The sequence below is a fragment of the Hibiscus syriacus genome, unplaced genomic scaffold, assembly GCF_006381635.1.
Source record: "Hibiscus syriacus cultivar Baekdansim isolate YM2019G1 unplaced genomic scaffold, ASM638163v2 tig00110053_pilon, whole genome shotgun sequence".
NCBI lineage: Eukaryota > Viridiplantae > Streptophyta > Magnoliopsida > Malvales > Malvaceae > Hibiscus > Hibiscus syriacus.
In genome coordinates, this window is record NW_024062577.1 from 1,226,872 (window position 1) to 1,251,021 (window position 24,150).

Sequence of the window (24,150 nt, forward strand, 5' to 3'; positions counted from 1 at the left end):
TCAGCCTATTCGGTCCTTGACACCATAAGATATCGACCATGTCGAAGGTACGAGTTCTTCTAGACCCGATGCAATGGGAGTGAATGTCAAGGCATACTTTGATATTGTTATAATCACCTTATGGAATACAATTGCCATTTTTCAGGTCTTGGAAGTGCGTGAACAAGCATGAAAATGAAGTAAGAATATACATACCACTGTCCAAATTTTATTGGCATGTTTAATGTGAACTGAGATTCAATTGAGCCACCAAATATCAGAAAACCTGAGATTGCTGCCCAACTGCAGATGAACCAACAAAATATAAAGCTGAGACACAAGTTTAACAAAGTGAATGTGAAATTTTGTCCAAATTTTATTAAGGTGTGATTTTATGTTACCTGATAATAAGTACAAGTGGAAAAACAGAAGGCTCTTTCATGGATGAATATATATTTGGAATTACCGTATGGGTATGGCCTGCATAGCAAAAGATATATATACCAACTTAATATTGGGTACGTTTGCGAGGTTAACAGTAGTTCCAGCTCAATGAACCCCGATTTGATCGACTGCCCCGACCCATAACAAGCAAAGTGCCACTAAAATTGATGCTCCTACTCCACCAACTGAACATTTCAAAAGATTAAGATCAGCAATCTCATGGCTTTAAGGAGGATGAGAAATCGAACCTGAAAGGTATGACAGCAAACTAAGGTCTCGAAGATGAACAGTTGGCAGAACAATGAGAATTCCTATGATAGCAAATATTTGATGAGCATTAAGATATATTCCACCAATATGTATGATGGGGTTCGGGAAAATCGTGGACAGGTTGTCGCTTATGATTATTACGTACTCAACGCCCACAGCCTGCAGATTATTGGCACAGTTTAATCTTTAAGGCACAGTTTAAATCATTGTACTTACATATAATTATGCATACAGAGTTACCTGTATAACAATCGAAGAAGCTGTAAAATGAGTAATGCTTTCTTGTATTCAAGAAGGATTACATACTGGTTTATATACAGCTATAAAGTTAACTGACTAACCAAAAAAACTACTGCTAACAAATCAGCTAACTAACTGATAACAAACAAACTAACTACAAGCTGATAACTAATCAACTATAAGCTATAAAGATTACAAGCTGAAGTTGATATATTCTAATACCCCCCTCAAGCTGGATGTGTGTGTATGTTAAAGAGACCTAGCTTGGCAATGAAAGCTCGATGTAAAGGAGGCCGAAGAGTTTTGGTCAAAATGTCAGCCAACTGGTCTGAGGAACGGACATGAAACAACTTCAAAAAACCTGCTTTCACTTTGTCTCGTACAAAGTGACAATCAACTTCTATATTCTTTGTTCTCTCATGAAACACTTGATTAGTTGCAAGGTTGATTGCAGCCTGATTATCGCAATATAATCTTGCAAAACCAACATCCATATGAAATGAAGAGAGCAAAGAAACGAGCCAAACTAATTCACATGTAGCCATGGCCATAGCTTGATATTCAGCCTCGCAGGAAGATCGACTAACGACAGCTTGTTTATTTGATTTTCAGGATACCAAATTGTTACAAAAAAGGCACAAAACCCAGTTGTGGAGCGTCTTGTATCGGGATAGGAACTATAGTCCGAGTCAACAAATATGCTCAAGTGGTTAGTAGATTGAACTAGGAAAAACAAACCAAGACCAGGAGAACTTTTAATATATGCCAGAAGATGCTTTAATGCAATCATATGAGGCAGGCGAGGTGAAGATACAAACTGGCTCAGCAAATGGACAATATGGACAATATCTGGCCTAGTATTAGTCAAGTACAACAAACGACCTATTAATCGACGATACTCCTGGGGATCAGGAAGTAATTCTCCTTCATTTACACTCATCTTTGAGGACAAAAGCATTGGTGATTCGACTGGCTTGGTACCCAAGCATCCTGTATCTACTAGTAATTGTAATGCATATTTCATCTAGGATAGAATGATTCCAGAGTTATTCCTAGCAATTTCAAAGCCTAGGAAATAACGCAGGGGCCCCAACTCCTTTAGTTTGAAGTGCTTTTGTGAAAGGCTTTGTATTTTATGGAGAGCTTGTAGATCTTCCCCAGCCAAAACGATGTCATCTACATAGACAAGAAGAGCAATTAATCCACTGCCACAACCCCTTGTGAACAAATAATGTTCAAATGGAGATTGCTAAAAACCAAGTTGAATAACAACGTTCGAGAATGTAGTGAACCATTGTCTGGATGCTTGCTTCAGATCGTAAATAGATTTGTGAAGCTTGCAAACCATGTTAGATCGTTTGAGCTCAGACTTGTATCCGAGAGGTAGTTTCATGTAAATTTCCTCATCTAATGTGCCATTTAGAAAGGCATTGTTTACATCTAATTGTAACAAGTGCCAGTTTCGTGTTGCTGCAAGGGAAAGAAGGACTTGAAATGAGGTCATTTTTGCAACAGGTGAAAAAGTGTCCATGTAGTCAATGCCTTCAATTTGTGTGAAGCCCTTAGTAACCAGTCTGGCTTTACACCGGTCAATCGAGCCATCAGTATTATACTTCACTCGATAGACCCATTTGCAATCAACAACACTCTTTCCAGTGGGTAATGGAACAATGGTCCATGTTCCAAGCTCTTCCATGGCTCGAAGTTCATCACTCATAGCATTTCTCCAAGTTGAAGACTTGATAGCTTGATGATAATAAGAGGGCTCATCAACAGTCGAGATATTTACAACAAATGCTCCATACTCGGTGGAAAGTTTTGAAAAAGAAACAAAACTTTCGATGGGATATAAACATTTTAAGAAAGCATTATTGCAATAATAATGCTGAAGGTATGAAGGTTTCTGAATGGTGCGAGAGGTACGTCGAATTGGTATTGAAATTTCATTAGTCGAGGCAGTAGGTTCTAAAGAAACATCTGCGTGTGATTCAGTATGCTCAAGAGAAGCATTGTTATTTGAATCAGTAGAGCCCAGGAGAGCATCACCAGTTGAGCTATTAGAGCCAAGAGAAGCTCCACCATTCAAGTCAGCGTGTTCAAGAGGAATTTATTGAATTTCATGCACGTGTGGAGTATTGAACGTGCCATTTACAACCTTTGGCAAGCAAAAATCCTGAAAATATAAACAGAATTGTTAGACAATCTTGCATTTTGAAAAGGAAATAACCCTTCATGGAATACCACGTTTCTAGAAATCATAATCTTCTTACTTTGCAACATATAAGCGCGATATCCCTTGACACCTAGAGGATATCCAAGAAATACCCCAGGCAAAGCTCGAGCTGAAAATTTGTCCCGTTGAGACTTCAAAGTGGAAAAAAAGCAAAGGCAACCAAAAGCTCGAAACCTGTTGTAATCTGGTAGATGACCATGTAAGACTTCATAAGGGGATTTGTTATTCAAGGCAGGTGATGGAAGTCTATTGATTAGAAATGTTGCAGTAAGTAAGCAATCACCCCAAATTTTGATTGACACATTTGACTGAAAATACAAAGCACAAGAAACAACCAATAGATGTTGATGTTTTCTTTCAACGATAGAATTTTGTTGGGGTGTTTCCACGCATGAAAACTGATGCATTATACCCAAGTTAGTGAATAACTCAGTGAATTTTAACTCAGGAGCGTTATCAGTCCTGAATGATTTTATGTCAATTTCGAATTATTTCTTAACCATTGATATAAAGGCGGGTATAATGACGTTGGCATCAAATTTATGCTGTAGCAAATAAACCCAGGTAGATCGTGAGAAATCATCAACCAAGGTTAGAAATGAAGCCTGTCCAGAATATTTTTTGTGTTTGTAAGGTCCCCATATATCACAATGAACTAACTCAAACAATCGTGTAGTATAAGAAGAAGAGACTGGAAATGACAACCTTTGTTGCTTGGCCAATGGGAAAACTTGACAAGATTCTTTTATCTTTACATTCTTTAAAAGTAAAACATCCTTGAGGAGATGCATGACAAGGAGACTAGGATGGCCCAATCTGTTGTGCCAGTCACTAGATAAACTACTAGAAACATTATTACAAGAAATATTATATCTGAATGAAGACATCTGCAACAAGTAAAGTCCTTGAACCAATTCACCCTTCCCAATCACTCGATGAAGGTCCTGAATTAGGCAGTTTGTTTTACAAAACAACACACTAAGGTCAGAGAATTTCAGCAATGCACTGACTGAAAGAAAATTGAATTGAAATTTTGGAACAAACAATAAATCATGCAAAACAAAATCAGATGAAAATCGAATTGTGCCTGCAAAACTGACTGAGATGATGGATCCATTAGGTAAGGTGACTGAGCAGCTCGTTATAGGAAATAATGATTCAAAATTGTTTCTTGAATGACATATATGTCTTGAAGCTCCCGAGTCTAAAATCCAGTAGTCAGATATTCCAACACCAGAAGCATTTATGTGTGATATGATCTTACCTTGCATGGAAGTATTGATCGAAGTAGAAGAAATATCCAAGGATGATGCAGATTGTAACTGGGAAGTGAGAATGGCAATCAATTACTGACATTGCTCAGGAGTAAAGGCTTCAGTGACTACAGGAGAGCTTTGCTGAGATACAACAGAGTTGATATGAATAGCTTGAGAACTCTTACCACGAGAAGAAGTCGAAGAGGACCAATTCTTGGAATTGTAGCCAGGTGGATAACCGATCATTTTGTAACACCTGTCTTTTGTATGGCCAAGGAGGTTACAATAGCTGCACAAGGGTCTATTTTTGCGAGTATTAGTATCGGGATGAGACTTAACAACAAAGGTTGGCTCGGAAATAGGATGAGAAGATTGTATATTTCGTTGATTCTCTTCTTGAACAATCAAAGAAAAAACTTTTGAAATGGGAGGAAAGGGACCCATTAAAAGAATTTGTCCCCTTATATGAGCATAAGACTCATTTAACCCCATTAAGAATTGAATTACTTGTTCTTTCTGCTGTTCAGTAAGTATACGTTGCACTCCTCCACAATTACATTGGAGGCAACTGTATAACTGTCGAATTGAACACAGTTCATCCCAACAATTTTCAACTGAGTATAGTAATTCCTTACATACAACTTATCTTGCACGAGCTCGTATAAACGTTTCTTTAAGTGAAATAAACGTGGTCCATTTGCTTGCTGGAAACGATCAACTAAATCTTTCTATATCTCAGCAACAGTTGTGTGATACAACAAACTTGCAACAATGTCTTTGGAGACTGAATTGAGAAGCCAAGAATTGACCAAATTATTGGCTCTTGTCCAACCGTTGAACTGGTTTACCATGGAAGGATCAGGAGCTTGAATTGAACTATCAACAAATCCAAGCTTGTTCTTGGCAGATAAGGCAAGCATCATTGACCTTTTCCAGCTATGAAAATTATCATTGGAAAGCAACCGACTCACCAATATCATGCCAGGATTGTCAGACTGATGCAAGTAATAGGGATTTACCCCATTGTCGAAACTATCATTCAATGAATCAGCCATGATGAAGCGTGGGAGAAAAGAAACAAACTTCTGATACCATATAACAATCGAAGAAGCTGTAAAATGAGTAATGCTTTCTTGTATTCAAGAAGGATCACATACTGGTTTATATACAACTATAAAGTTAACTGACTAACCAAAAAAACTACTGCTAACAAATCAACTAACTAACTGATAATAAACAAACTAACTACAAGCTGATAACTAATCAACTATAAGCTATAAAGATTACAAGCTGAAGTTGATATACTCTAATAACCTGCATTTCATTAATTGAAATCGAAGTGTCTAGTGTTAGTGTCTCTGTCAATGCAATTGCAAACAAAAGTTGTACACAATTTGAACTTATAATCACACTTAGATCTATAATGAAGCGACCGGTTACACCGAAAACAAAATTTATTTTAAATTTCAATTGTATAAAAATAAAAGATAATAAATAATAAATAGAAAAATCAAATCAAATAATCATAAAATTTATAATTACAATTTGAACTTATAATCACAATTTGAAATTTATTTTAAATTTCAATTGTATAAAAATAAAAGATAATAAAAATAAATAATAAATAGAAAATCAAATCAAGTAATCATTAAATTTATAATTATAAATATATTTTAAATATAATATATTTAAAATCAAGTAATCAATTAATTCATAAGACTAAAAGAGTCTTTATATTTTCTATTTTTTTAATTAGTTCTAAAAGTCTTAGTTTAAATTTGAATAAAAACACAATAGTTAAATTTGAAATTGAACATACAAATTAAGTTTAATTATTATAGATAAAAAAATTAATCCATCAAATTTAAGAGAATCAGTTAATTATATATTTAAATTTTGAAAATAAAACATGATTAAGATTAAATGTTGACTCGTAATATAAAATTAAATGGGTAAATTACACCGTTCATCACTAAACTATACTCTTTATCCTATTTTACTCATTGTACTTTCAATTTTTCTATTTACTCATTGGACTTTTGAATTGCTCTTGTTTTGATTACTCTGAATTATTTTATTATTATTTATGTATGACATGGTATTTCTTTCTTATTATTTAATATAAAAATAATTGAAAATATAAAATAAAAATAGAAGGTGGTCGGACACCATCGTCGACTATCGACGACCGTCGTAGATGGTGGTCGTTCGATCCTAAATTTCATGGGTCGATTTGTTTTGGCCCCCTGAGCCCGAATCTGGTGGTTACTTTATCATAAAATGTCCCAAAACCCATGAATCTTGATTGAAACATTTCAGTTTCTCACTTTCAATCTCCAATTCGTGGACTTTGGAGCATGTTCCGACAAAATGAAGGTCAGATTCGGACTCAAGGTTTCGAGGCGAAGACAACAATCGACGGTGGCTGGTGGTAGGAGGTGGTAGCATCCTACCACCTTATGTTTTTATTTTATATTTTCAATTATATTATATTAAATAATAATAATAATAATAATAATAATAATAATAAAATGTCAAGTAATACACAAATAATAATAAAATAATTCAGAGTGATCAAAACAGGAGCAATTCAAAAATTCAGTGAGTAAACTGAAAAATTGAAAGTACATAGAGTAAAATAGGAGAGAGTATAGTTTAGTGAGAAATGGTGTAATTTATCCAAATTAAATTATAAAATAAAAATAATTCTTACATTTTTACTCCTCGTTATTATAATAATAAAAAATAATTTTGTTTTATCTTGTGTAAACATGTAAATAAAAAATCAATATCATTATATTTAATATTTTTATTTTTATTATTGGTTCTAAGGTTTTACTAATCCGGACCGACCCACATCACACACAAGAACTCGAACTCGAGATATTACTTAAGCGATATCAAACTGCTTACCACTTGAACCAACCCATGTTGGTATTGACTTTTTAATCTTTATATAATTAGAATTTAAAAAATGATTATATAAAATATTATAAGTAACATTAAATAAAAAATTAACGTAAATAAAATATATTATATTTAAAATATATTTATAATTATAAAATGGTATTATTACTTGATTTGATTTTCTATTTATTATTATTGTTATTGTCATTTAGTTTTTATACAATTGAAATTTTAAAATAAATTTTAAAATATAAATTACAACTTAATATAAGAAAAACATCAAACCATTAATATTAAAACAAACAACGTTTAAAGAAATTTATTAAGATAAATGTGTTAAAAAATTAGAGTAGGGACACAATTCCGGACAGGAGATTTTTATTCCTCTAAGCATCTCTTTAACAAAATCTAAGTGTAACAGGCAACGAAACCAAATATAATGAGCAGAGTATAACTCATCCACCCCCCTTTAACAGCATAAGGAGTTGTAAGGAGTCCTATGCCGGACAGAACGTTGATTCCTACGTGAAGAAAACCATTGACAACTGCTTGTGTAAATGAACGCTGCTTCATTGATGGTATTGATTCATGGAAAGATACTCCTTGCAGTGGATCCGGAAGAGTAGATATCGACACTTGTTCATTTAAAGTTGTTTCAGAAGGAGTGCTTTACCGAGAACGGAAGCCTCGTCATCGTTACGTTGATAGTCGTAAAAGGGAGAAGTCCCGTTGAAGCTGATGGATGCAGGTGTAATACCTTTGAACATATCCATTGATTCCCTGCATGTATCCAACCATGACAACATGGTTTATTGAGATTTATGCAAATTCTTATAAATCAGTAATAAGTTTTAGTTACACGAGGAACTGCATGCGGAGGACTACCATAATGGAGGATTGCCACGACGGAGATTACCTTAACAGAAGATTGTCACGAAAGAAGATTTCTTCAATTGAAGAGTGCCTCAGTAGAGGATTACAATGGCAGAGGATTGCCACATCAAAGGAGACATTGTCGGTAGACTTCATATGGGTAAACATGATAGAGATCCAAGTGTATACTCGATGATTGTTGATGTGGCCACATTGACCTTGTTTGATACTCAACCATGCATGGTGTAAGGTGAGAGACTGGGTATTTGAAATCAGCGATATTTGATGTTGTGTAGTCTGAATTAACACTGTGAGGGTCATGCGAAATTTGTTTGATGTTGTACGATCTAGACATTGCCCATTCGTTCTTTATGGTGTGGTCCATAAATCATATGTTCTAATGCATGTTGTGTGGTTCAAGCATTGAATTTTGTATTTTTTATAAGCTTAACTACTAGTTATCTTAATTATTATGACGAAGCGATTGTGTTTTAAAGGGTTTTTTTAGTAATGAGGATTTCAAAAGAAAATAGTCACTTCGATGATTTCATATAAAAATTTTATTATTTTAAATTTAGGTCGAACCGAGTTAGGGTGTTATATCTGGAGGTCATATCTCCCGACTTGTTATCATCCTATGGAGTTTCACATGTGTCAACCAATAATTATTCTCTTGACTAGATCTTTTCATACGGCTATATCCATTTAACCTATCAGCCTACGAGTATCCATTATAATTATACGTTTGACATTAGCACTGAGGCTCATTATAAACCTCCTTAATCAATATTAAAAAAGGACTTCTTCTTCCCGAGCTCTTTTTAAATTTGATTATCTAGAATATATGAACTGTGTGTAACTCTACCATTTTCTATTGGTCATCAGTCATCGATAGAAAATCTATTAGGCATGATTCTTCGCCCAAATCAAAAAGAAATAAGTAGCCTTAACATGAATTTACAATGTCTGAATTTTCAACTTTTCGGTACATACGTGCCACTTGAGTAGGGTCCAATGTCTGAATTTTCTATTTCGTTTCTGGCAAGGTAATATGAACAATTCCATCTTCTCTTTTAATGAAACCTTCATTGTTCTAAAACTAAATCCGACAGCCATGATAACTCAGGCCTTAACATCCTTGAGTTCAACTCTCTGTCTCGTTTTCATCATCTATTTAAGTTTCTCTCCTTCAACTACAATAAATCCCAATTCTTGAAGAGAGGATCTTATCTGTCTGTCGAAGGTGACTCGGACTTGTTGATTTCTTCGGACAACACGTTCACCTGTGGCTTTTATGGTGTTGGTAAAAATGCTTAATACTTCTCGATCTGGTTTACCAGCTCCAAGGAGAAGACGGTTGCTTGGATGACTATTTCCCACACGAATGTAGTTTCAAAATTGATATTGAAATGTCAACATCAAAACCACCAAAGGTTGTACAACGGACAAACCCGTCAAACTATTGAACATTGAAACACAATGGAAAAACAGAATAAAGAACAATAAAGGAGAGAACACACCAAATTTACGACGTTCGATAAGAATATCGTTTACTCCTCGGGCACCACACTGAATGATAACTTCATTGTCAACAAATATTACAACAAATGTAATTCTTTAGAATTCCCAAAGTGAGAGAATGAAGAAAACAAATGGAAGAGAGAACTTGTTTTGGGATGATTTCTAATGAAATACTTAGGCCTATTTATAGTTGAGTTTTAAGGACTAAACTTATAAATAACCTAATATTTTAGGGACCAAATATGAAATTCTCATATGCACAAGTTGGCCACCAACCAACTTGTCAACTTTGTCAACTTGCCAAATTTGACAATTTGCAAGCCAAACATAATAAATCTCCACCTTGGCTTGAAATTACCAAGCCTACTCGACTTCTTCACTCTCTAAATTTGATGAAGTTATTTTAATGTAGTGCCTCTAATTGCGCTCACAAGAGCCACATTCTCAAAGATGTTCATACTTTCAGGATGTTAATCAAGTTCAAACAATGATTGAACTTGATTACTGTTACCACCTTGGTCATCATATATGCATGATTTTCTGTTGTTGCAATATTCTTAAGTAGAGTCTTTCCTTCTTCAAAGATCTCCCGCACAAAGTGATACCTCACGTCGATATGCTTAGTCCTTGAATGGTGGACTTGATTTTTCACTAAGTGAATAGCGCTCTGACTGTCACAATAGAGACTAATATGACTTTGAACAACTCCCAAGTCTTTCATCAACCCGTTAAGCCAAATTGCTTCCTTCACAGCCTCTGAAACTGCCATGTATTCTTCCTCTATAGTAGACAAAGCCGTCGTAGATTGCAAAGTAGACTTCCAACTTACTAGGGCTTTAGTAAGAGTAAATAAATACCTAGTAGTTGATCGACGCTTATCCAAATCACCAGCATAGTCAGAATCAATATATCCAACCACAAACTGACCAAGTACTTCATATTGTTCAAAAACTAAACTAATATCCACGGTTTGTTAGAGATACCATAGAATCCATTTCATAGCTTTCCAGTGTCCTTTTCTAGGATCATGCATGTATCTGCACACAACTCCAACTGCTTGTGAAATGTCAGGGCGCGTACACACCATTGAATACATCAAGGTCCCAACTACATTAGCATATGGAACTTTTGCCATATACTCTCGTTCTTCGTTAGTTTTAGAAGATAACTGAGAACTAAGTTTCAAATGAGAAGCCAGTTAGACACTTACATGTTTGGTATTTTCATTTATGCCAAAACAGTGTAATACCTTTCTCAGATATTGCTTCTGTGTTAAACAAAGCTTTTCTCTCTGTTTATCTCTGCTTATCTCCATACCAAGAATTTCTTGGCCTTACCTGGATCTTTCATCTCAAACTCTAGATTCAACTAAGCCTTTAATTTATGTATCTCCTTTTGACTCTTCGAAGCGATCAACATATCGTCGATGTACAAGAGAAGATAAATGAAAGATCCATCTTTGAGCTTTTGCAAATACACACACTGATCATATTTGCTTCTAGTGTACTTTTGCCTCCTTATAAAGCTATCAAATCGCTTTTACCACTGCCTCGGAGATTATTTCAATCCATATAGCGATTTGTTCAGCTTACAAACCCATTTCTCTCAACCACCATCTTTGTATCCCTCTGGATGTGTCATATAAATCTCATATTCTAAACACTGTGTAAGAAAGCCTCTTTACATCAAGTTGAGGTAGCTCCAAATTCAACTGTGCTACCAAGGCCAACAATATTCTAATGGAGGAATGCTTCACAACAGGGGAAAATACTTCATTACAGTCGATTCCCTCCTTTTTAGCTTAGCCTTTAGCTACCAACCTTGCCTTGTAGCGAACATCTTTCTTGCTATGAAATCCATCTTTCTTTATAAATACCCACTTACATCTGATTGCTCTTTTACCTATCGGTAATTGTGCCAGTTTCCAAGTGTTGTTCTTTTGGAGAGATTGCATTTCTTCATCCATGACACTTTTCCACTTATCACTTTAAAAGCTTTGTATTGCTTCTTGGTAAGTGATAGGGATATCATCATCAACAACTGGAAGATCATAGGCCACCATATCAACAAATCGAGCAGGTATACAAATTTCTCTCATTGGCCTTGTAACTGTAAGTGATTTTGGTGTCTCAAATGGTTCTTGGGTTTGAACATCTTCATCTTTTGATTCTTCTATTGGAGTTGAAGAATCAACTGCATCAACTTCTGGGATCATCGTCTGCTGAAACTCCACCTATTTTGGAGTATGCTCCACCTGCTGCGGAGTACTACTTATTTGGACAGCTTCGTTTGTTACTTTCTTTACTAGGGCAGATTCATCAAAGGTAACATCTCTGCTAAAAATTATCTTATTGGTGTCTAAACACCAAAGGCGGAATCCCTTCACTCCATGGGTGATTCCCATAAAGAGAGCCTTCTTTGCTCTCGGATAAAGCTTGGATTCCTTCACATGATAATAAATAGTGGATCCAAATACATGTAATGAATCATAATCAGTAGCAGGATTTCCAAACCATACCTCCAATGGCGTTTTTCCTCCTATCGCTGATGATGGAAGACGATTGATGAGATGGCCAACATATGTCACAACCTCAACCCAAAATGCCTTAGCTAACCCAGCATTAGATAGCATACATCAAACTTTCTCCAGTAGTGTTTGATTCATACGCTCTGCCATCCCATTCTATTGTGGTGTATTTCTAACAGTGAAATGTCGAACAATACCATACTCATGGAAAACGTCAAAGAATGGGTCACTTATATATTCCCTCTATTATCCGTCTTAAGATGTTTGATCTTTCTACCAGTCTGTTTCTCGATCATATTTTTTCATTTAGGGAAAATTATAAGCACTTCATCTTTAGACTTCATTGGATACACCCAAACTCTTCTGGAAAGTCATCTACAAAAGTTACAAAATAATGTTTTCCTCCCAAAGATGATATCTTGGAAGGACCCCACACATCTGAGTGAAGATAATCCACAATACCTTTTGTATTATGTATAGTGGTGTCAAACTTCACTCTTTTCTTCTTTCCAAGAACACAATGCTCGCAAAAGTTCAATTTGAAAGCCTTTTCACCTTTCAATAATCATTTCTTTGCCAAATTTGCAAGGATTTCTCTCCAGTATGCCCAATCGCATATGCCACAACTAGGTTGTGTCCAAATCATCACCTCCGGAAGCTGCTGTAACTGCTCCACTAATTGTACTACCTTGGTAGTAATACAAATTATTTTTCCTGATACTCTTCATCATCACAAGTGTGCCAGATGTGACTTTTAATACTCAATCTCTCATAGTGACTATTGAGCCTTTGGATTCCAAGGCTCCCAACGAGATAAGATTTTTCTTCAAATTAGGCATGTATCGGATATCAGTCAGAACTCTAGTTGACCCATCTTGATTCATCAATCGAACTGAATCTATCCCAACAGTTTTACATGCATTGTCATTGCTCATATAAACAACTATTGCATTTAGTTCTACTAAATCGGAGAACCACTCCCGATTAGGGGATATATGATAGGTGCAACCCAAATCTAATATCCACTCATATGAATGAAATGTTGTTCATGAAGCAACCAATGATATGTCAGAGTCATTTGCATCATGCTCTACAGCACATGCATCTGGAGCAGCTTTTCCCTTTCTTCTTTAGCTTCGGACAATCTTTCTTCCAATGGTCTTTCTCATGACAAAAGACACATTTATCTTTTCCCAGTCTGGACTTTGACTTTGATCTCCCTCTCCACTTTGGCTTTTGACTTTTCGAGCGACCTCTTGCCACCATGGCCTCCGTTGCTTCGTACTTACTCTCCTTCTTGGTTTTCTTTCTGAGCTCATAACTATACAAAGTAGCAATTACATCTTTAAGGGTAACATTATCCTTACCATTAAGTAATGTCGTCTCAAGGTGGTCAAAATCATCTAGAAGAGATGACAACAACATCAAATCCAAATCTTCATCTTTGAAGGTTTCATACATGCCCAATAAGTCTGCCACTAGCTCATTGAACACAATGATGTGTTCATTCATACTGGTTCCTGGTTGATAATCAAATCTGAACAATCTTTTCTTCATGTGGACACGATTCTGAGAGCTTTTCTTTAGGAATTTTTCCTCTAATGCTTTCCACATTTTACTTGCAGAAGTCTCGTTCTTGTAGCCATACTTATGCTCCCTGGAAAGACAAGATCGAATCGTGCTACACGCCAAACGATTTATTGTTCCCCATTCTTTCTCCTCTATATCTATGGGCCTTTTCTTCCTCAATGGTGATGTCTAGACCTTGTTGGAATAAAGCGTCTAACACCTCACCTTGCCACATGCCAAAATGACCAGATCCATCGAACAACTCCACCGAGAAGTTTGTATCTGCCATCACCCTCCTTACCGGTCCAGATGAAGAGCTTGATGTCTCAACTGATCCATATTTTGGCATTTTAATTCTAACGAACAATATTTAATAGCACGAACTGTATCTTTTTAACAATAAGATCACCATAATAGTCTCAACCGAAGCTCTGATGCCAATTGTTGGGGAAACCGGATTATTTCCCACACGAATGTAGTTTCAAAATTGATCTTGAAATGTCAAGATCAAAACCACCAAAAGTTGTATAGCGGACAAACTTGTCAAACTATTGAATATTGAAACACAATGGAAAAACCGAATAAAGAACAATAAAGGAGAGAACACACCAAATTTACGAGGTTCGACGAGAATATCGTCTTCTTCTCGGGCACCACACTGATGATAACTTCACTATCAACAAATATTACAACAAATGGAATTCTTTAGAATTCCCAAAGTGAGAGATTGAAGAAAACAAATGGAAGAGAAAAATTGTTTTGGGATGATTTCTAATGAAATACTTAGACCTATTTATAGTTGGGTTTTAAGGACTAAACTTATAAATAACCTAATATTTTAGGGACCAAAGATGAAATTCTCATATTCACAATTTGGCCACCTATCAAAGATGAATTTTCAATGTGTACAAGTTGGCCACCAACCAACTTGTCAACTTTGCCAACTTGTCAAATTTGACAATTTACAAGCCAAACATAACATTAACATCCTCGAGTTCAACACTTTGTCTCGTTTTCATCATCTATTTATGCTTCTCTCCTTCAACTACAGTAAATCCCAATAATTTTCTGAAGAGAGGGTCTTATCTGTTTGTCGAAGATGACTCGGACCTGTTGATTTCTTCGGACAACACGTTCACCTGTGGCTTTTATGGTGTTGGTAAAAATGCTTAATACTTCTCGATCTGGTTCACCATCTACAAGGAGAAGACGGTTGCTTGGATGGCTAACCGAGACAAGCCCGTCAATGGAAAGGGTTCTAAAGTTTCTTTTCTTCGAGATGGTGCCTTTGTCCTCACAAATGTCGATGGCTCCATTACCTGGGAGACCAACACCGGAACCACAGACGTTCAAACTACAGGCTTTTAGATAATGGAAACCTCGTTCTTAAGGACTCATCTTCTAAAGTTCTTTGGATACACTTCTTCTTCACCAACACTTCACCAAAAGTAACAAGCTGATTTCCAGGTCTGGAAGAGGGAGTTATGGCACTGAATATTTCAACTTACTTTTCGATACTGATAATGCCTTGAGACTGATACACGATGGACCTGATATATCGAATGTATATTGGCCTAATGTTGATTTTTATGCCTTTGGAAATGGGAGAACCAACTTCAACAGTACTAGAATTGCCATGTTAGATGACAAGGGACGGTTTTCGTCGAGTGATCGGTTGAATTTCGAGGCTTCCGACTAGTGTTTCAGTATCAAAAGGAGGTTGATGATTAATTACGATGGTAATCTTAGGCTTTATAGATTGAATATGGTGTCAGGATTATGGACCATCACATGGGAAGCTGTTATGTAACTTTGCTCAGTGCATGGACTTTGTGGAAGGAATGGGATGTGTTTATACACCAAAACCGAAATGTTCATGCCCTCTTGGGTATGAGATGGCCGATCCAAGTAATTGGAACAAAGGTTGCAGGCCTAAGTTCAGTCGAATCTGTTCTTTATAGTCCCCCCAGCAGGTGAAATTCGTGAAGCTTCGACATGTCGATTTTTATGGGTTCGATTCGTCTTTCAGTCTAACCACATCTTTAGAATCTTGCAAGAACAAATGCTTGGAAGATTGCTAGTGTAATGCATTTAGCTATAGTCTGACAGGGGAAGGAAGATGTTAAAAGTGGAGCTTTTCAATGGCTACACATCCCCAAATTTTCCAGGTAACATATACTTGAAGCTCCCCACACATATACATACATCAGAAGCCATCATTTTCAATGGAACTAATCATACATGCTGGTCAAATGAATCCACAATATTGATAGGATTAAGCTCTTCGTCTATGTCGAAACCGAGGAGAAAGAGCGAGATGGTTCTATCTATACACATTTGCCTCTGTCATCGGTGCAATTGAAATGCTTTTCATTGGATCAGGTTGGTGGTTTCTTTTCAGAAAACATGGAATTTCATCTACCATGAAAGAAAGATATCGTTTATTATCGAATAAATTCAGGAAGTTCAGTTATATGGAGCTCAAGAAGGCGACTAAGAACTTCGTAGAAGAGATGGGAAGCGGCGCTTCCGGGGTCGTATTTAAGGGTGTATTGGAGGATGAAAGAGTGGTAGCAGTCAAGAAACTGGGAGATTCATATCTAACAGAGGAAGTTTTTTGGGAAGAAGTGAACATAATTGGAAAGATCAACCACATGAACCTTGTGAGAATGTTGGGATTTTGTTTGGAACCAAAACACAGACTCCTGGTCTCTGAGTACGTCAAAAATCGATCACTGGACAAACATCTTTTCTCCGGGAATGTTGTTGGATAGAAAGAGAGGTTTAAAATTGCCTTAGGGACAGCTAAAGGATTGGTATATCTTCACCATGAGTGCCTAGAATGGGTTATACACTGTGACGTGAAATCTGAAAATATACTCTTGAATGGTGACTTCGAACCCAAGATTTCGGATTTCGACCAGACTAGCGAAGCTGTCTCAACGGGATCATAACAACAATGAAATGTCTCGAATTCAAGAACGAAAGGCTATATGGCTCCTGAGTGGCATTAAACCTTCCGGTCACCGCAAAGGTCGATGTCTATAACTATGGGGTGGTGATTCTCGGTGCTGGTGAAAGGCATTAGGCTCTCTCATTGGGTGGTGCAGGATGGAAACTAGGTTCATCAAAGTAGTGTGAGGAAAAATGCAAGGTGAAGAGATTGGCTGGGTGAATGATGCAGTTGACACAAAATTGACCGGAGAATTTAACTTTATCCAAGCGATGACAATGATTGAAATTGGAATGTGTTGTGTGGATTAAAATAGAAATAAGAGACCGACAATGGATTCTATATTCCGAGCTCTACTATAATATGAAGATGCATGGACATAGGAACCACCATCAAGTCTGAAAATAGTCGCACTAGACGTGCTCTATCTACAAATTAATAAGGAAATGCTTCTTCTTCTTCTTCTCTTTTTTTTTTTTTTGCAGTATAAAAGAGTTTACAATTTATCATTATAATTGTGGAGAACTGTAAGTGTATAGTTTATTAATTCAAATAAACAAGGATAATACATTTTTGGGTGCCTAAACTATACCTTAAATTGACTTTAAGTGTCTAAATATTTTTTTCGTTAAAAATAGATGACTAATGTTTTCAACGTTACATTTTTAGATGTATGGACCATAACAACTGTTAAATTGGTCGTTATCTGACATATGTCATGCATATAAAATTTTAAAAAATTTATTTAAAAAATATACATTTTTAGGTGCCTAAACTATACCTCAAATTTACTTTTGGTGCGTAAAGAATTTTTTGATAAAATAAGTGTCTAACGTTTTCTGCGTTACACTTTTAGGTCATGTCGTTATATATTTTTTAAATCAAACCCTCCTCCAACGACATCCCTCTCCTTACCATCCCCTCACCTCTAACGACGACGAAGGGTCACTACCGGCTGAGTTTTGTTCGGAGCAAGGCGAAGAACTCAATGGTGGCGGGCATGTAACGTACGACTAGTTATAGTCGTCAAAATCATCGAAAAACAACGAAGGAAAACTTAGAAAATTGAAAACCCATTGCGACGCTTTTCACGACAATCAACATAGTTTCACGGTGGGTAGAGGACTGAGTTTTGGTCGCGACGTCGAGACGACTGATGGTGTCAACAGTGATGGCCTCGGACCAACGGTGACTGATCGGTGGTGAAATTTTGAGGGTTTTTTTGGTTTTTTTAATTATAATATTAAATATTTTCTAAATAAATTTTTTGAAATTTTATATGTGTGACACGTGTCAGGTAACAAGACACGTGTTAGGTAACAACCAAATTTAATAATCGTTACTGTCCAGACACCTAAAATTATAGCGTTAGAAACGTTAAACACCTATCTTTAACGAAAACTTCTTTAGGCATAAAAGTCAATTTGAGATATAGTTTAGGCACTTAAAAGTGTATTAAGCCTTAAAAAATAAAAAAATATAACAGTAGACACTTAAAAGTGTATAGGGAAAAACGGTAGACACTTATTTTCAACGAAAAACTATTTATGCACTAAAAATAAAATTGAAGTATAATTTAATTACCTACAAGTGAATTAATCCAATAAATGAATACAAAATGTATGGTTTTTTAAGGACCCGTAATTTTTAGCTAATCTACTTAGTCAAATATTTCTTTGTCAAATGCGATTATATTATGATATCGAGTTCTCTTATAAAAAAAATATTAGATGACCATGACCTTCCTTAGAAGTTTTAGACAACTCATTTAGGTTGAACCCCCTATTCGCAATCGAGCCTCAGATATTATCTTGCCCACATTGTAAGCTTATGCAGACTGCCAAAATACTTGAGATCAGATGTATTAAATTGTTTAAATTTAGTTTAATTTTTGAGCTATTTGATGTGAACTATCGTTGCAGATTTATATAATTCAATGGCTCAGATATTTGTTTCTCTAAGTGTTTTTTTTAAATAGTTTAGGGTGATTACAAAATAGTATATGTTTAAAATTTTCTTAATCTATTAATAACGCGTATAAACTCTGCAGACACATCAGCTCGAACTAAGACCTCCAAGAACAATGACGGATCCAAAAATTAGTTTTGAGAGTAAACACATATATATTAATAATAGAAAATTTTTATATGAGAAGTGTACAAATACAATTTTAGGATGAACACCACAATTAATATAAAGAAATTCGGATTTTAAAGGAGCACATTTTCATCTTAGACAAGCCTTGCATCCGTCAGTGTATTCGGATTTCAGAGGAGCACGTGTTCATCTTTTAGACAAGCCTTGCATCCGTCAGTGCATGGAGAATAAACTTGATTGGTTAAAAAACTTGCTCAACTAGTGCTACTATTTTCAGACCTGATCGTGGATCCTATGCTTATGAATCTTCACATTGTAGTAGTGCTTGGACTATAGAATCCATTGTTGGCCTCTTATTTCTATTTTCATCGACACAACATATTCCGATTTCAATCATTTTCTCCGCTTGGATTAAGTTGAATTCTCCATTCAATCTTGTATCCACTGTATCATTCACCCAGGCAACCTCTCCACCTTGCATTTTTCCTCTCACCACTTTGATGAATCTAGTTAACTCAGTTTCCTGCTCGTCGCCATCCTGCACCACCCAATGGGAGAGCCGTATGCCCTTCACCAACTCCAGAATCACCACCCCATAGCTATATACATCAACCTTTGCAGTGACCGGAAGGTTTAGTGCCCACTCGGGAGCAATATAGCCTTTCGTTCCTCGAATTCGAGACATTTCATTGTTGTTACAGTCGCGTTGAGACAGCTTCGCTAGTCCAAAATCCGAAATCTTGGGTTCGAAGTCACCATCCAAGAGTATATTTTCAGGTTTCACGTCACAGTGTATAACCCATTCTAGGCACTCATGGTGAAGATAGGCCAATCCTTTAGCTGTCCCTAAGGCAATTTTAAACCTCTCTTTCCATCCAATAACATTCCCTGAGAAAAGATGTTTGTCCAATGATCGATTTTGCACGTACTCATAGACCAGGAGTCTATGCTTGTGTTCCAAACAAAATCCCAACATTCTCACAAGGTTCATGTGGTTGATCTTTCCAATTATGTTCGCTTCTGCCCAGAAAACTTCCTCTGTTAGATATGAATCTCCCAGTTTCTTGACTGCTACCACTCTATCATCCACCAATACACCCTTAAATACGATCCCGGAAGCGCCACTTCCCATCTCTTCTTCGAAGTTCTTAGTTGCCTTCTTGAGCTCCATATAACTGAACTTCCTGAATTGATGTGATAATAAACGATATCCTTCTTCCATCGTAGATGGAATTCCATGTCTGAAAAGAAACCACCAACATAATCCAATGAAAAGCATTTCAATTGCACCAACGACAGCGGCAAAGGAGTATAGATAGACCCATCTCGCACTTTTTCCTCGGGTTTCCGACATAGACGAAGAGCTTAATCCTATCAACATTGTGGATTCATTTGACTTGCATGTATGATTACTGCCATTGAGAATGATGGCTTCTGATGTTTGTATATGCATGGGGAGCTTTAAGTATAGGTCCCCTGGGAAATTTGGGGATGTGTAGCCATTGAAAAGCTCTACTTTAGTGAAGCATCTTCCTTCCCCTGTTAGCCTATAGCTAAATGCTTTACACCGGCAATCTTCCAAGCATTTCTTCTTGCAAGATTCTAAAGATATGCCTATACTGAAAGAGGAATCGAACCCATAAAAGTCGACATGTGGTAGCTTCACGAATTTCACCTGCTGAGGGTACTGTAAAGAACAGATTCGACTGAACATAGGCCTGCAACCTTTGTTCCAATTACTTGGATCGGCCATCTCATACCCAGGAGGGCATGAACATTTCGGTTTTGGTGTATAAACACATATCCCATTCCTTCCACAAAGTCCATGCACTGAGCAAAGTTGCATAACAGCTTCCCATGTGATGGTCCATAACCCTGACACCATATTCAAACTATAGAGCCTGAGATTACCATCGTAATCCATTGTCAACCTCCTTTTGATACCGAAACTCGAGTCAGAAGCGCGGAAACTCAACCGATCACTCGACGAAAACCATCCTGTTCCATTTAACATGGCAATTCTAGTACTGTTGAAGTTGGTTCTCCCATTCCCAAAAGCATCAAAATCAACATTAGGCCAATACACATTTGATATATCAGGTCCATCATATATCAATCTCAAGACATTATCAGTATCGAAAAAGAAACTGAAATATCCAGTGCCATAATTCCCTCCTCCTAACCTGGAAGTCAACTTGTTACTTTTGGTGAAGTGTTGGTGAGGAAGAAGTGTATCTGAGGGGAAATCAAAGCTTTGCCAAAGAACTTTTAAAGATGAGTCCTTAAGAACGAGGTTTCCATTATCTAAAAGCTCTGCAGTTTGAGCGTCTGTGGTTCTGGTGTTGGTCTCCCAAGTAATGGAGCCATCGACATTTGTGAGGACGAAGGCACCATCTCGAAGAAACGAAACTTTAGAGCCCTTTCCATTGACGGGTTTGTCTCTGTTAGCCATCCAAGCAACCGTCTTCTCCTTGGAGCTGGTGAACCAGATCGAGAAGTAGTAAGCATTTTTACCAACACCATAAAAGCCACAGGTGAACGTGTTGTCTGAAGAAATCAGCAGGTCGGAATCATCTTCGACAGACAGATAAGATCCTCTCTTCAGGAAATTATTGGGATTTCCTGAACTTGAAGGAGAGAAACATAAATAGATGAGGAAAACGAGACAAAGAGTTGTACTCGAGGATGTTAAAGCCCGAGATATCATGTCTGTCGGATTTAGTTTTAGAACAACGAAGGTTGTATTACAAGAAATTATAGAATTGTTCATATTACCTTGCCCAGAAACGAAATTGAAAATTCAGACAATTGGGACCCTACTCTAGCGCACGTACGGAAAGGTTGATTGGCTGTCTATAATCTCCATCCGGAATGTCTTCGCTGATGAGACGACGTTTAGAATAATCGTCCTTTAGAAGAAGACATTATAAGAAAATTCTTTAAGTCCAATAATCAACTAGATAAAAAAATTTTGTCTGAAACGACATGGAAAATCTTATGAAGGTTTCTTGGCTCCTTTAATCTGCTTCTGGAATGCTTTGTCTTTTTCATGGAATGGCTGTCAACACCATTATTCTACACGACATTCAATAAATATGGTCCCTTAGAAAAGGACCAAACGCTAGCACGCTTTCACATGACACTAAAATTTTGAAAGTGAAATGTAAAAGAATTTTTTTTATACACAATGGCATAAAAAAGTTATTGGATGGCTTGCATCTCTAAATAGTTATTTTAGTCTCTATTATTTATTAAAATATTTTATTTATAATATTTTATTTTAAAGAAAAAAATCTTTAACTAAATAATTACTTTAATCTTTATTCAAAAAATAATCATGAATACTCAAAATTTCAGATACACGCATTTTCTATTCTCTATTGCGGTTTTCTTGTTTAGCTCTCATCTCTTCCCTTATGGGGGAGTTTCAGGGCTATTTGTCACAACCTTATTTCGAAATAAAAAATTATAAATTTATTTAATTACTATAGGGATTAAATTATAAGTTTCCAGAACTTGTAGTCTAGTTTAGAATTTGTAGAAATTTTAGGAACTTAATCCTAATTTTTTCTTTTTTCTATAGGCAGAGAAAAAATAATAATAATGGAGTTTGTGGCCTAGGGGGTTTGAAACCTTGTTCCTCAGTCGCCCATGCCCTAGTCGTTTAAACTAAGGTACTATTATGTTATTTTTAATTAAAAATTGTTTTTAAAAGTTAAAAATCAATCATAACACCCAAAATCCCCAAATTTTCCAAACCCTAAATCCCTAAACTTTCAAGATTTCCTGACGGATGATAGCAAATTTCAAGATTTCTTATTGAGTTAAAAGATTTTCATTAAGTTATTAATTCGAAGCAAATTATTTAATCTTTAATAAATGGATCATATTATAACAATATATTCGATTTATGATTTCTACCAGTTACGACAATGTATAAGCGATACAATGCCAATTTTGGGCGATGTGGGGGCTCTAACCCTTCCCCACGCGTAACCGACTCCTAAATCCATTTAAATGAATATTTGGTATCGCAGAACGAATTTTGTCTTAAAAACGATTTTTCTTAAAATTGTTTTTAAAAGACTTTCTTAGGTATTCGACCTACCTAACCCAAAGGTCGATGGCGACTCCCTTTCAATTTATTTCAGATTAATTAAAAATCACTAATTTTTCCAAACTAAAGTCATAATTGTTTTTTAAAATAATAATTAATTGTTTTTCAAAAATATGGTTATAACAGCTTGACGACTCTACTAGGGACTTTTTTTTAGAGAGTCAGGTTGTAAGTCGCTTACACATCATCGTTGTAGTGGAAATTATGAGTTCGAGTCTATAGTTAGCTTATGACCATTTATTGAAAATTTTCTAATTTCTTCATATCTTTAAATTTTTTGTACTACGTTTCGATTTCTATTTTCACTTTGTCGAGGATTTATCAAGTTTTTTCTTGTTTCGTTTTCCTTTGAGTCAAAGGTTTGAATGTTCATCCTCACACACATCACGTGCATTTGCATAACATAAGCTCTAGACACGAGCTTTGTTCCAAGTAAGTCAGGGTGAATTCTTTACTCTCGTAAGAATTTATTCTTCGTATGAGTTTTAGCAAATAACCCTTGGGATACATACTTTATACCTTCGTAGGGATTTATTCCTCGTATGTGTATAAGGTAGTGAATCCCCTCGAATTGAACTCGTTCCATTCGAAACTTGTAATGGGTGAGGATCGAGGGTTTGGTGGTCCAAGGGGGAACCGACATCAAGGACAATTCGAGTACCCTTTTCCTGTTAGAGCTGAAACCATGCATATAGTGAACCGTAGAACGGTCACCCTAGGTATAGCTATACGAGCCTCTGTCAGTCATTAGGTGCCAAATTAGGTGTACACAAAGGAGGAACATTTCTAAACCCTTACCTTTCACTTTAAGTTTATAAAATATATTTATTTATTTTTGAATAAAAGAATATGAACTAGATACCATGCGGTTAGGATTATTTTCTTGATTTAATCATTGTGGGTAGAAAACATATCTAGGTAGGATTGCTATTTAATAAAAGCATGCTCGGGTAGATATCATCTCGGGGTAGGTGCTATATGCATCTCTGAATAACATTTTAATTTGTATTAATTATCTTACATGTACTAACTTATTTCTTTTTATTTTGTTTGTCATTTTTCATCCTTTTTTGCATTGCATTGTATCGTCATGTCATAATGCAAAAGTATTGATCCGTAAGGGATATTCGAGAGAAAATTTTTACAAGAAGAGATAAAAGTTTT

The 24,150-nt window shown here is 36.0% G+C and overlaps 1 protein-coding gene and 2 pseudogenes across 1 annotated transcript; 1 reads left to right on the forward strand and 2 right to left on the reverse strand.

The window, feature by feature from the left end:
• On the reverse strand, positions 1-8,127 carry LOC120214111 (annotated as a pseudogene).
• A 91-nt stretch (positions 8,128-8,218) lies between these two features.
• Positions 8,219-17,134, forward strand: LOC120214112 (annotated as a pseudogene).
• Positions 17,135-18,875: 1,741 nt separating this feature from the next.
• LOC120214113 (putative receptor protein kinase ZmPK1) lies at positions 18,876-21,576 on the reverse strand. The gene has a single exon (XM_039212086.1). It carries the CDS (start codon positions 21,574-21,576, stop codon positions 19,168-19,170), a length of 2,409 nt encoding a protein of 802 aa, XP_039068017.1. The 3' UTR covers positions 18,876-19,167.
• Positions 21,577-24,150: the final 2,574 nt, after the last annotated feature.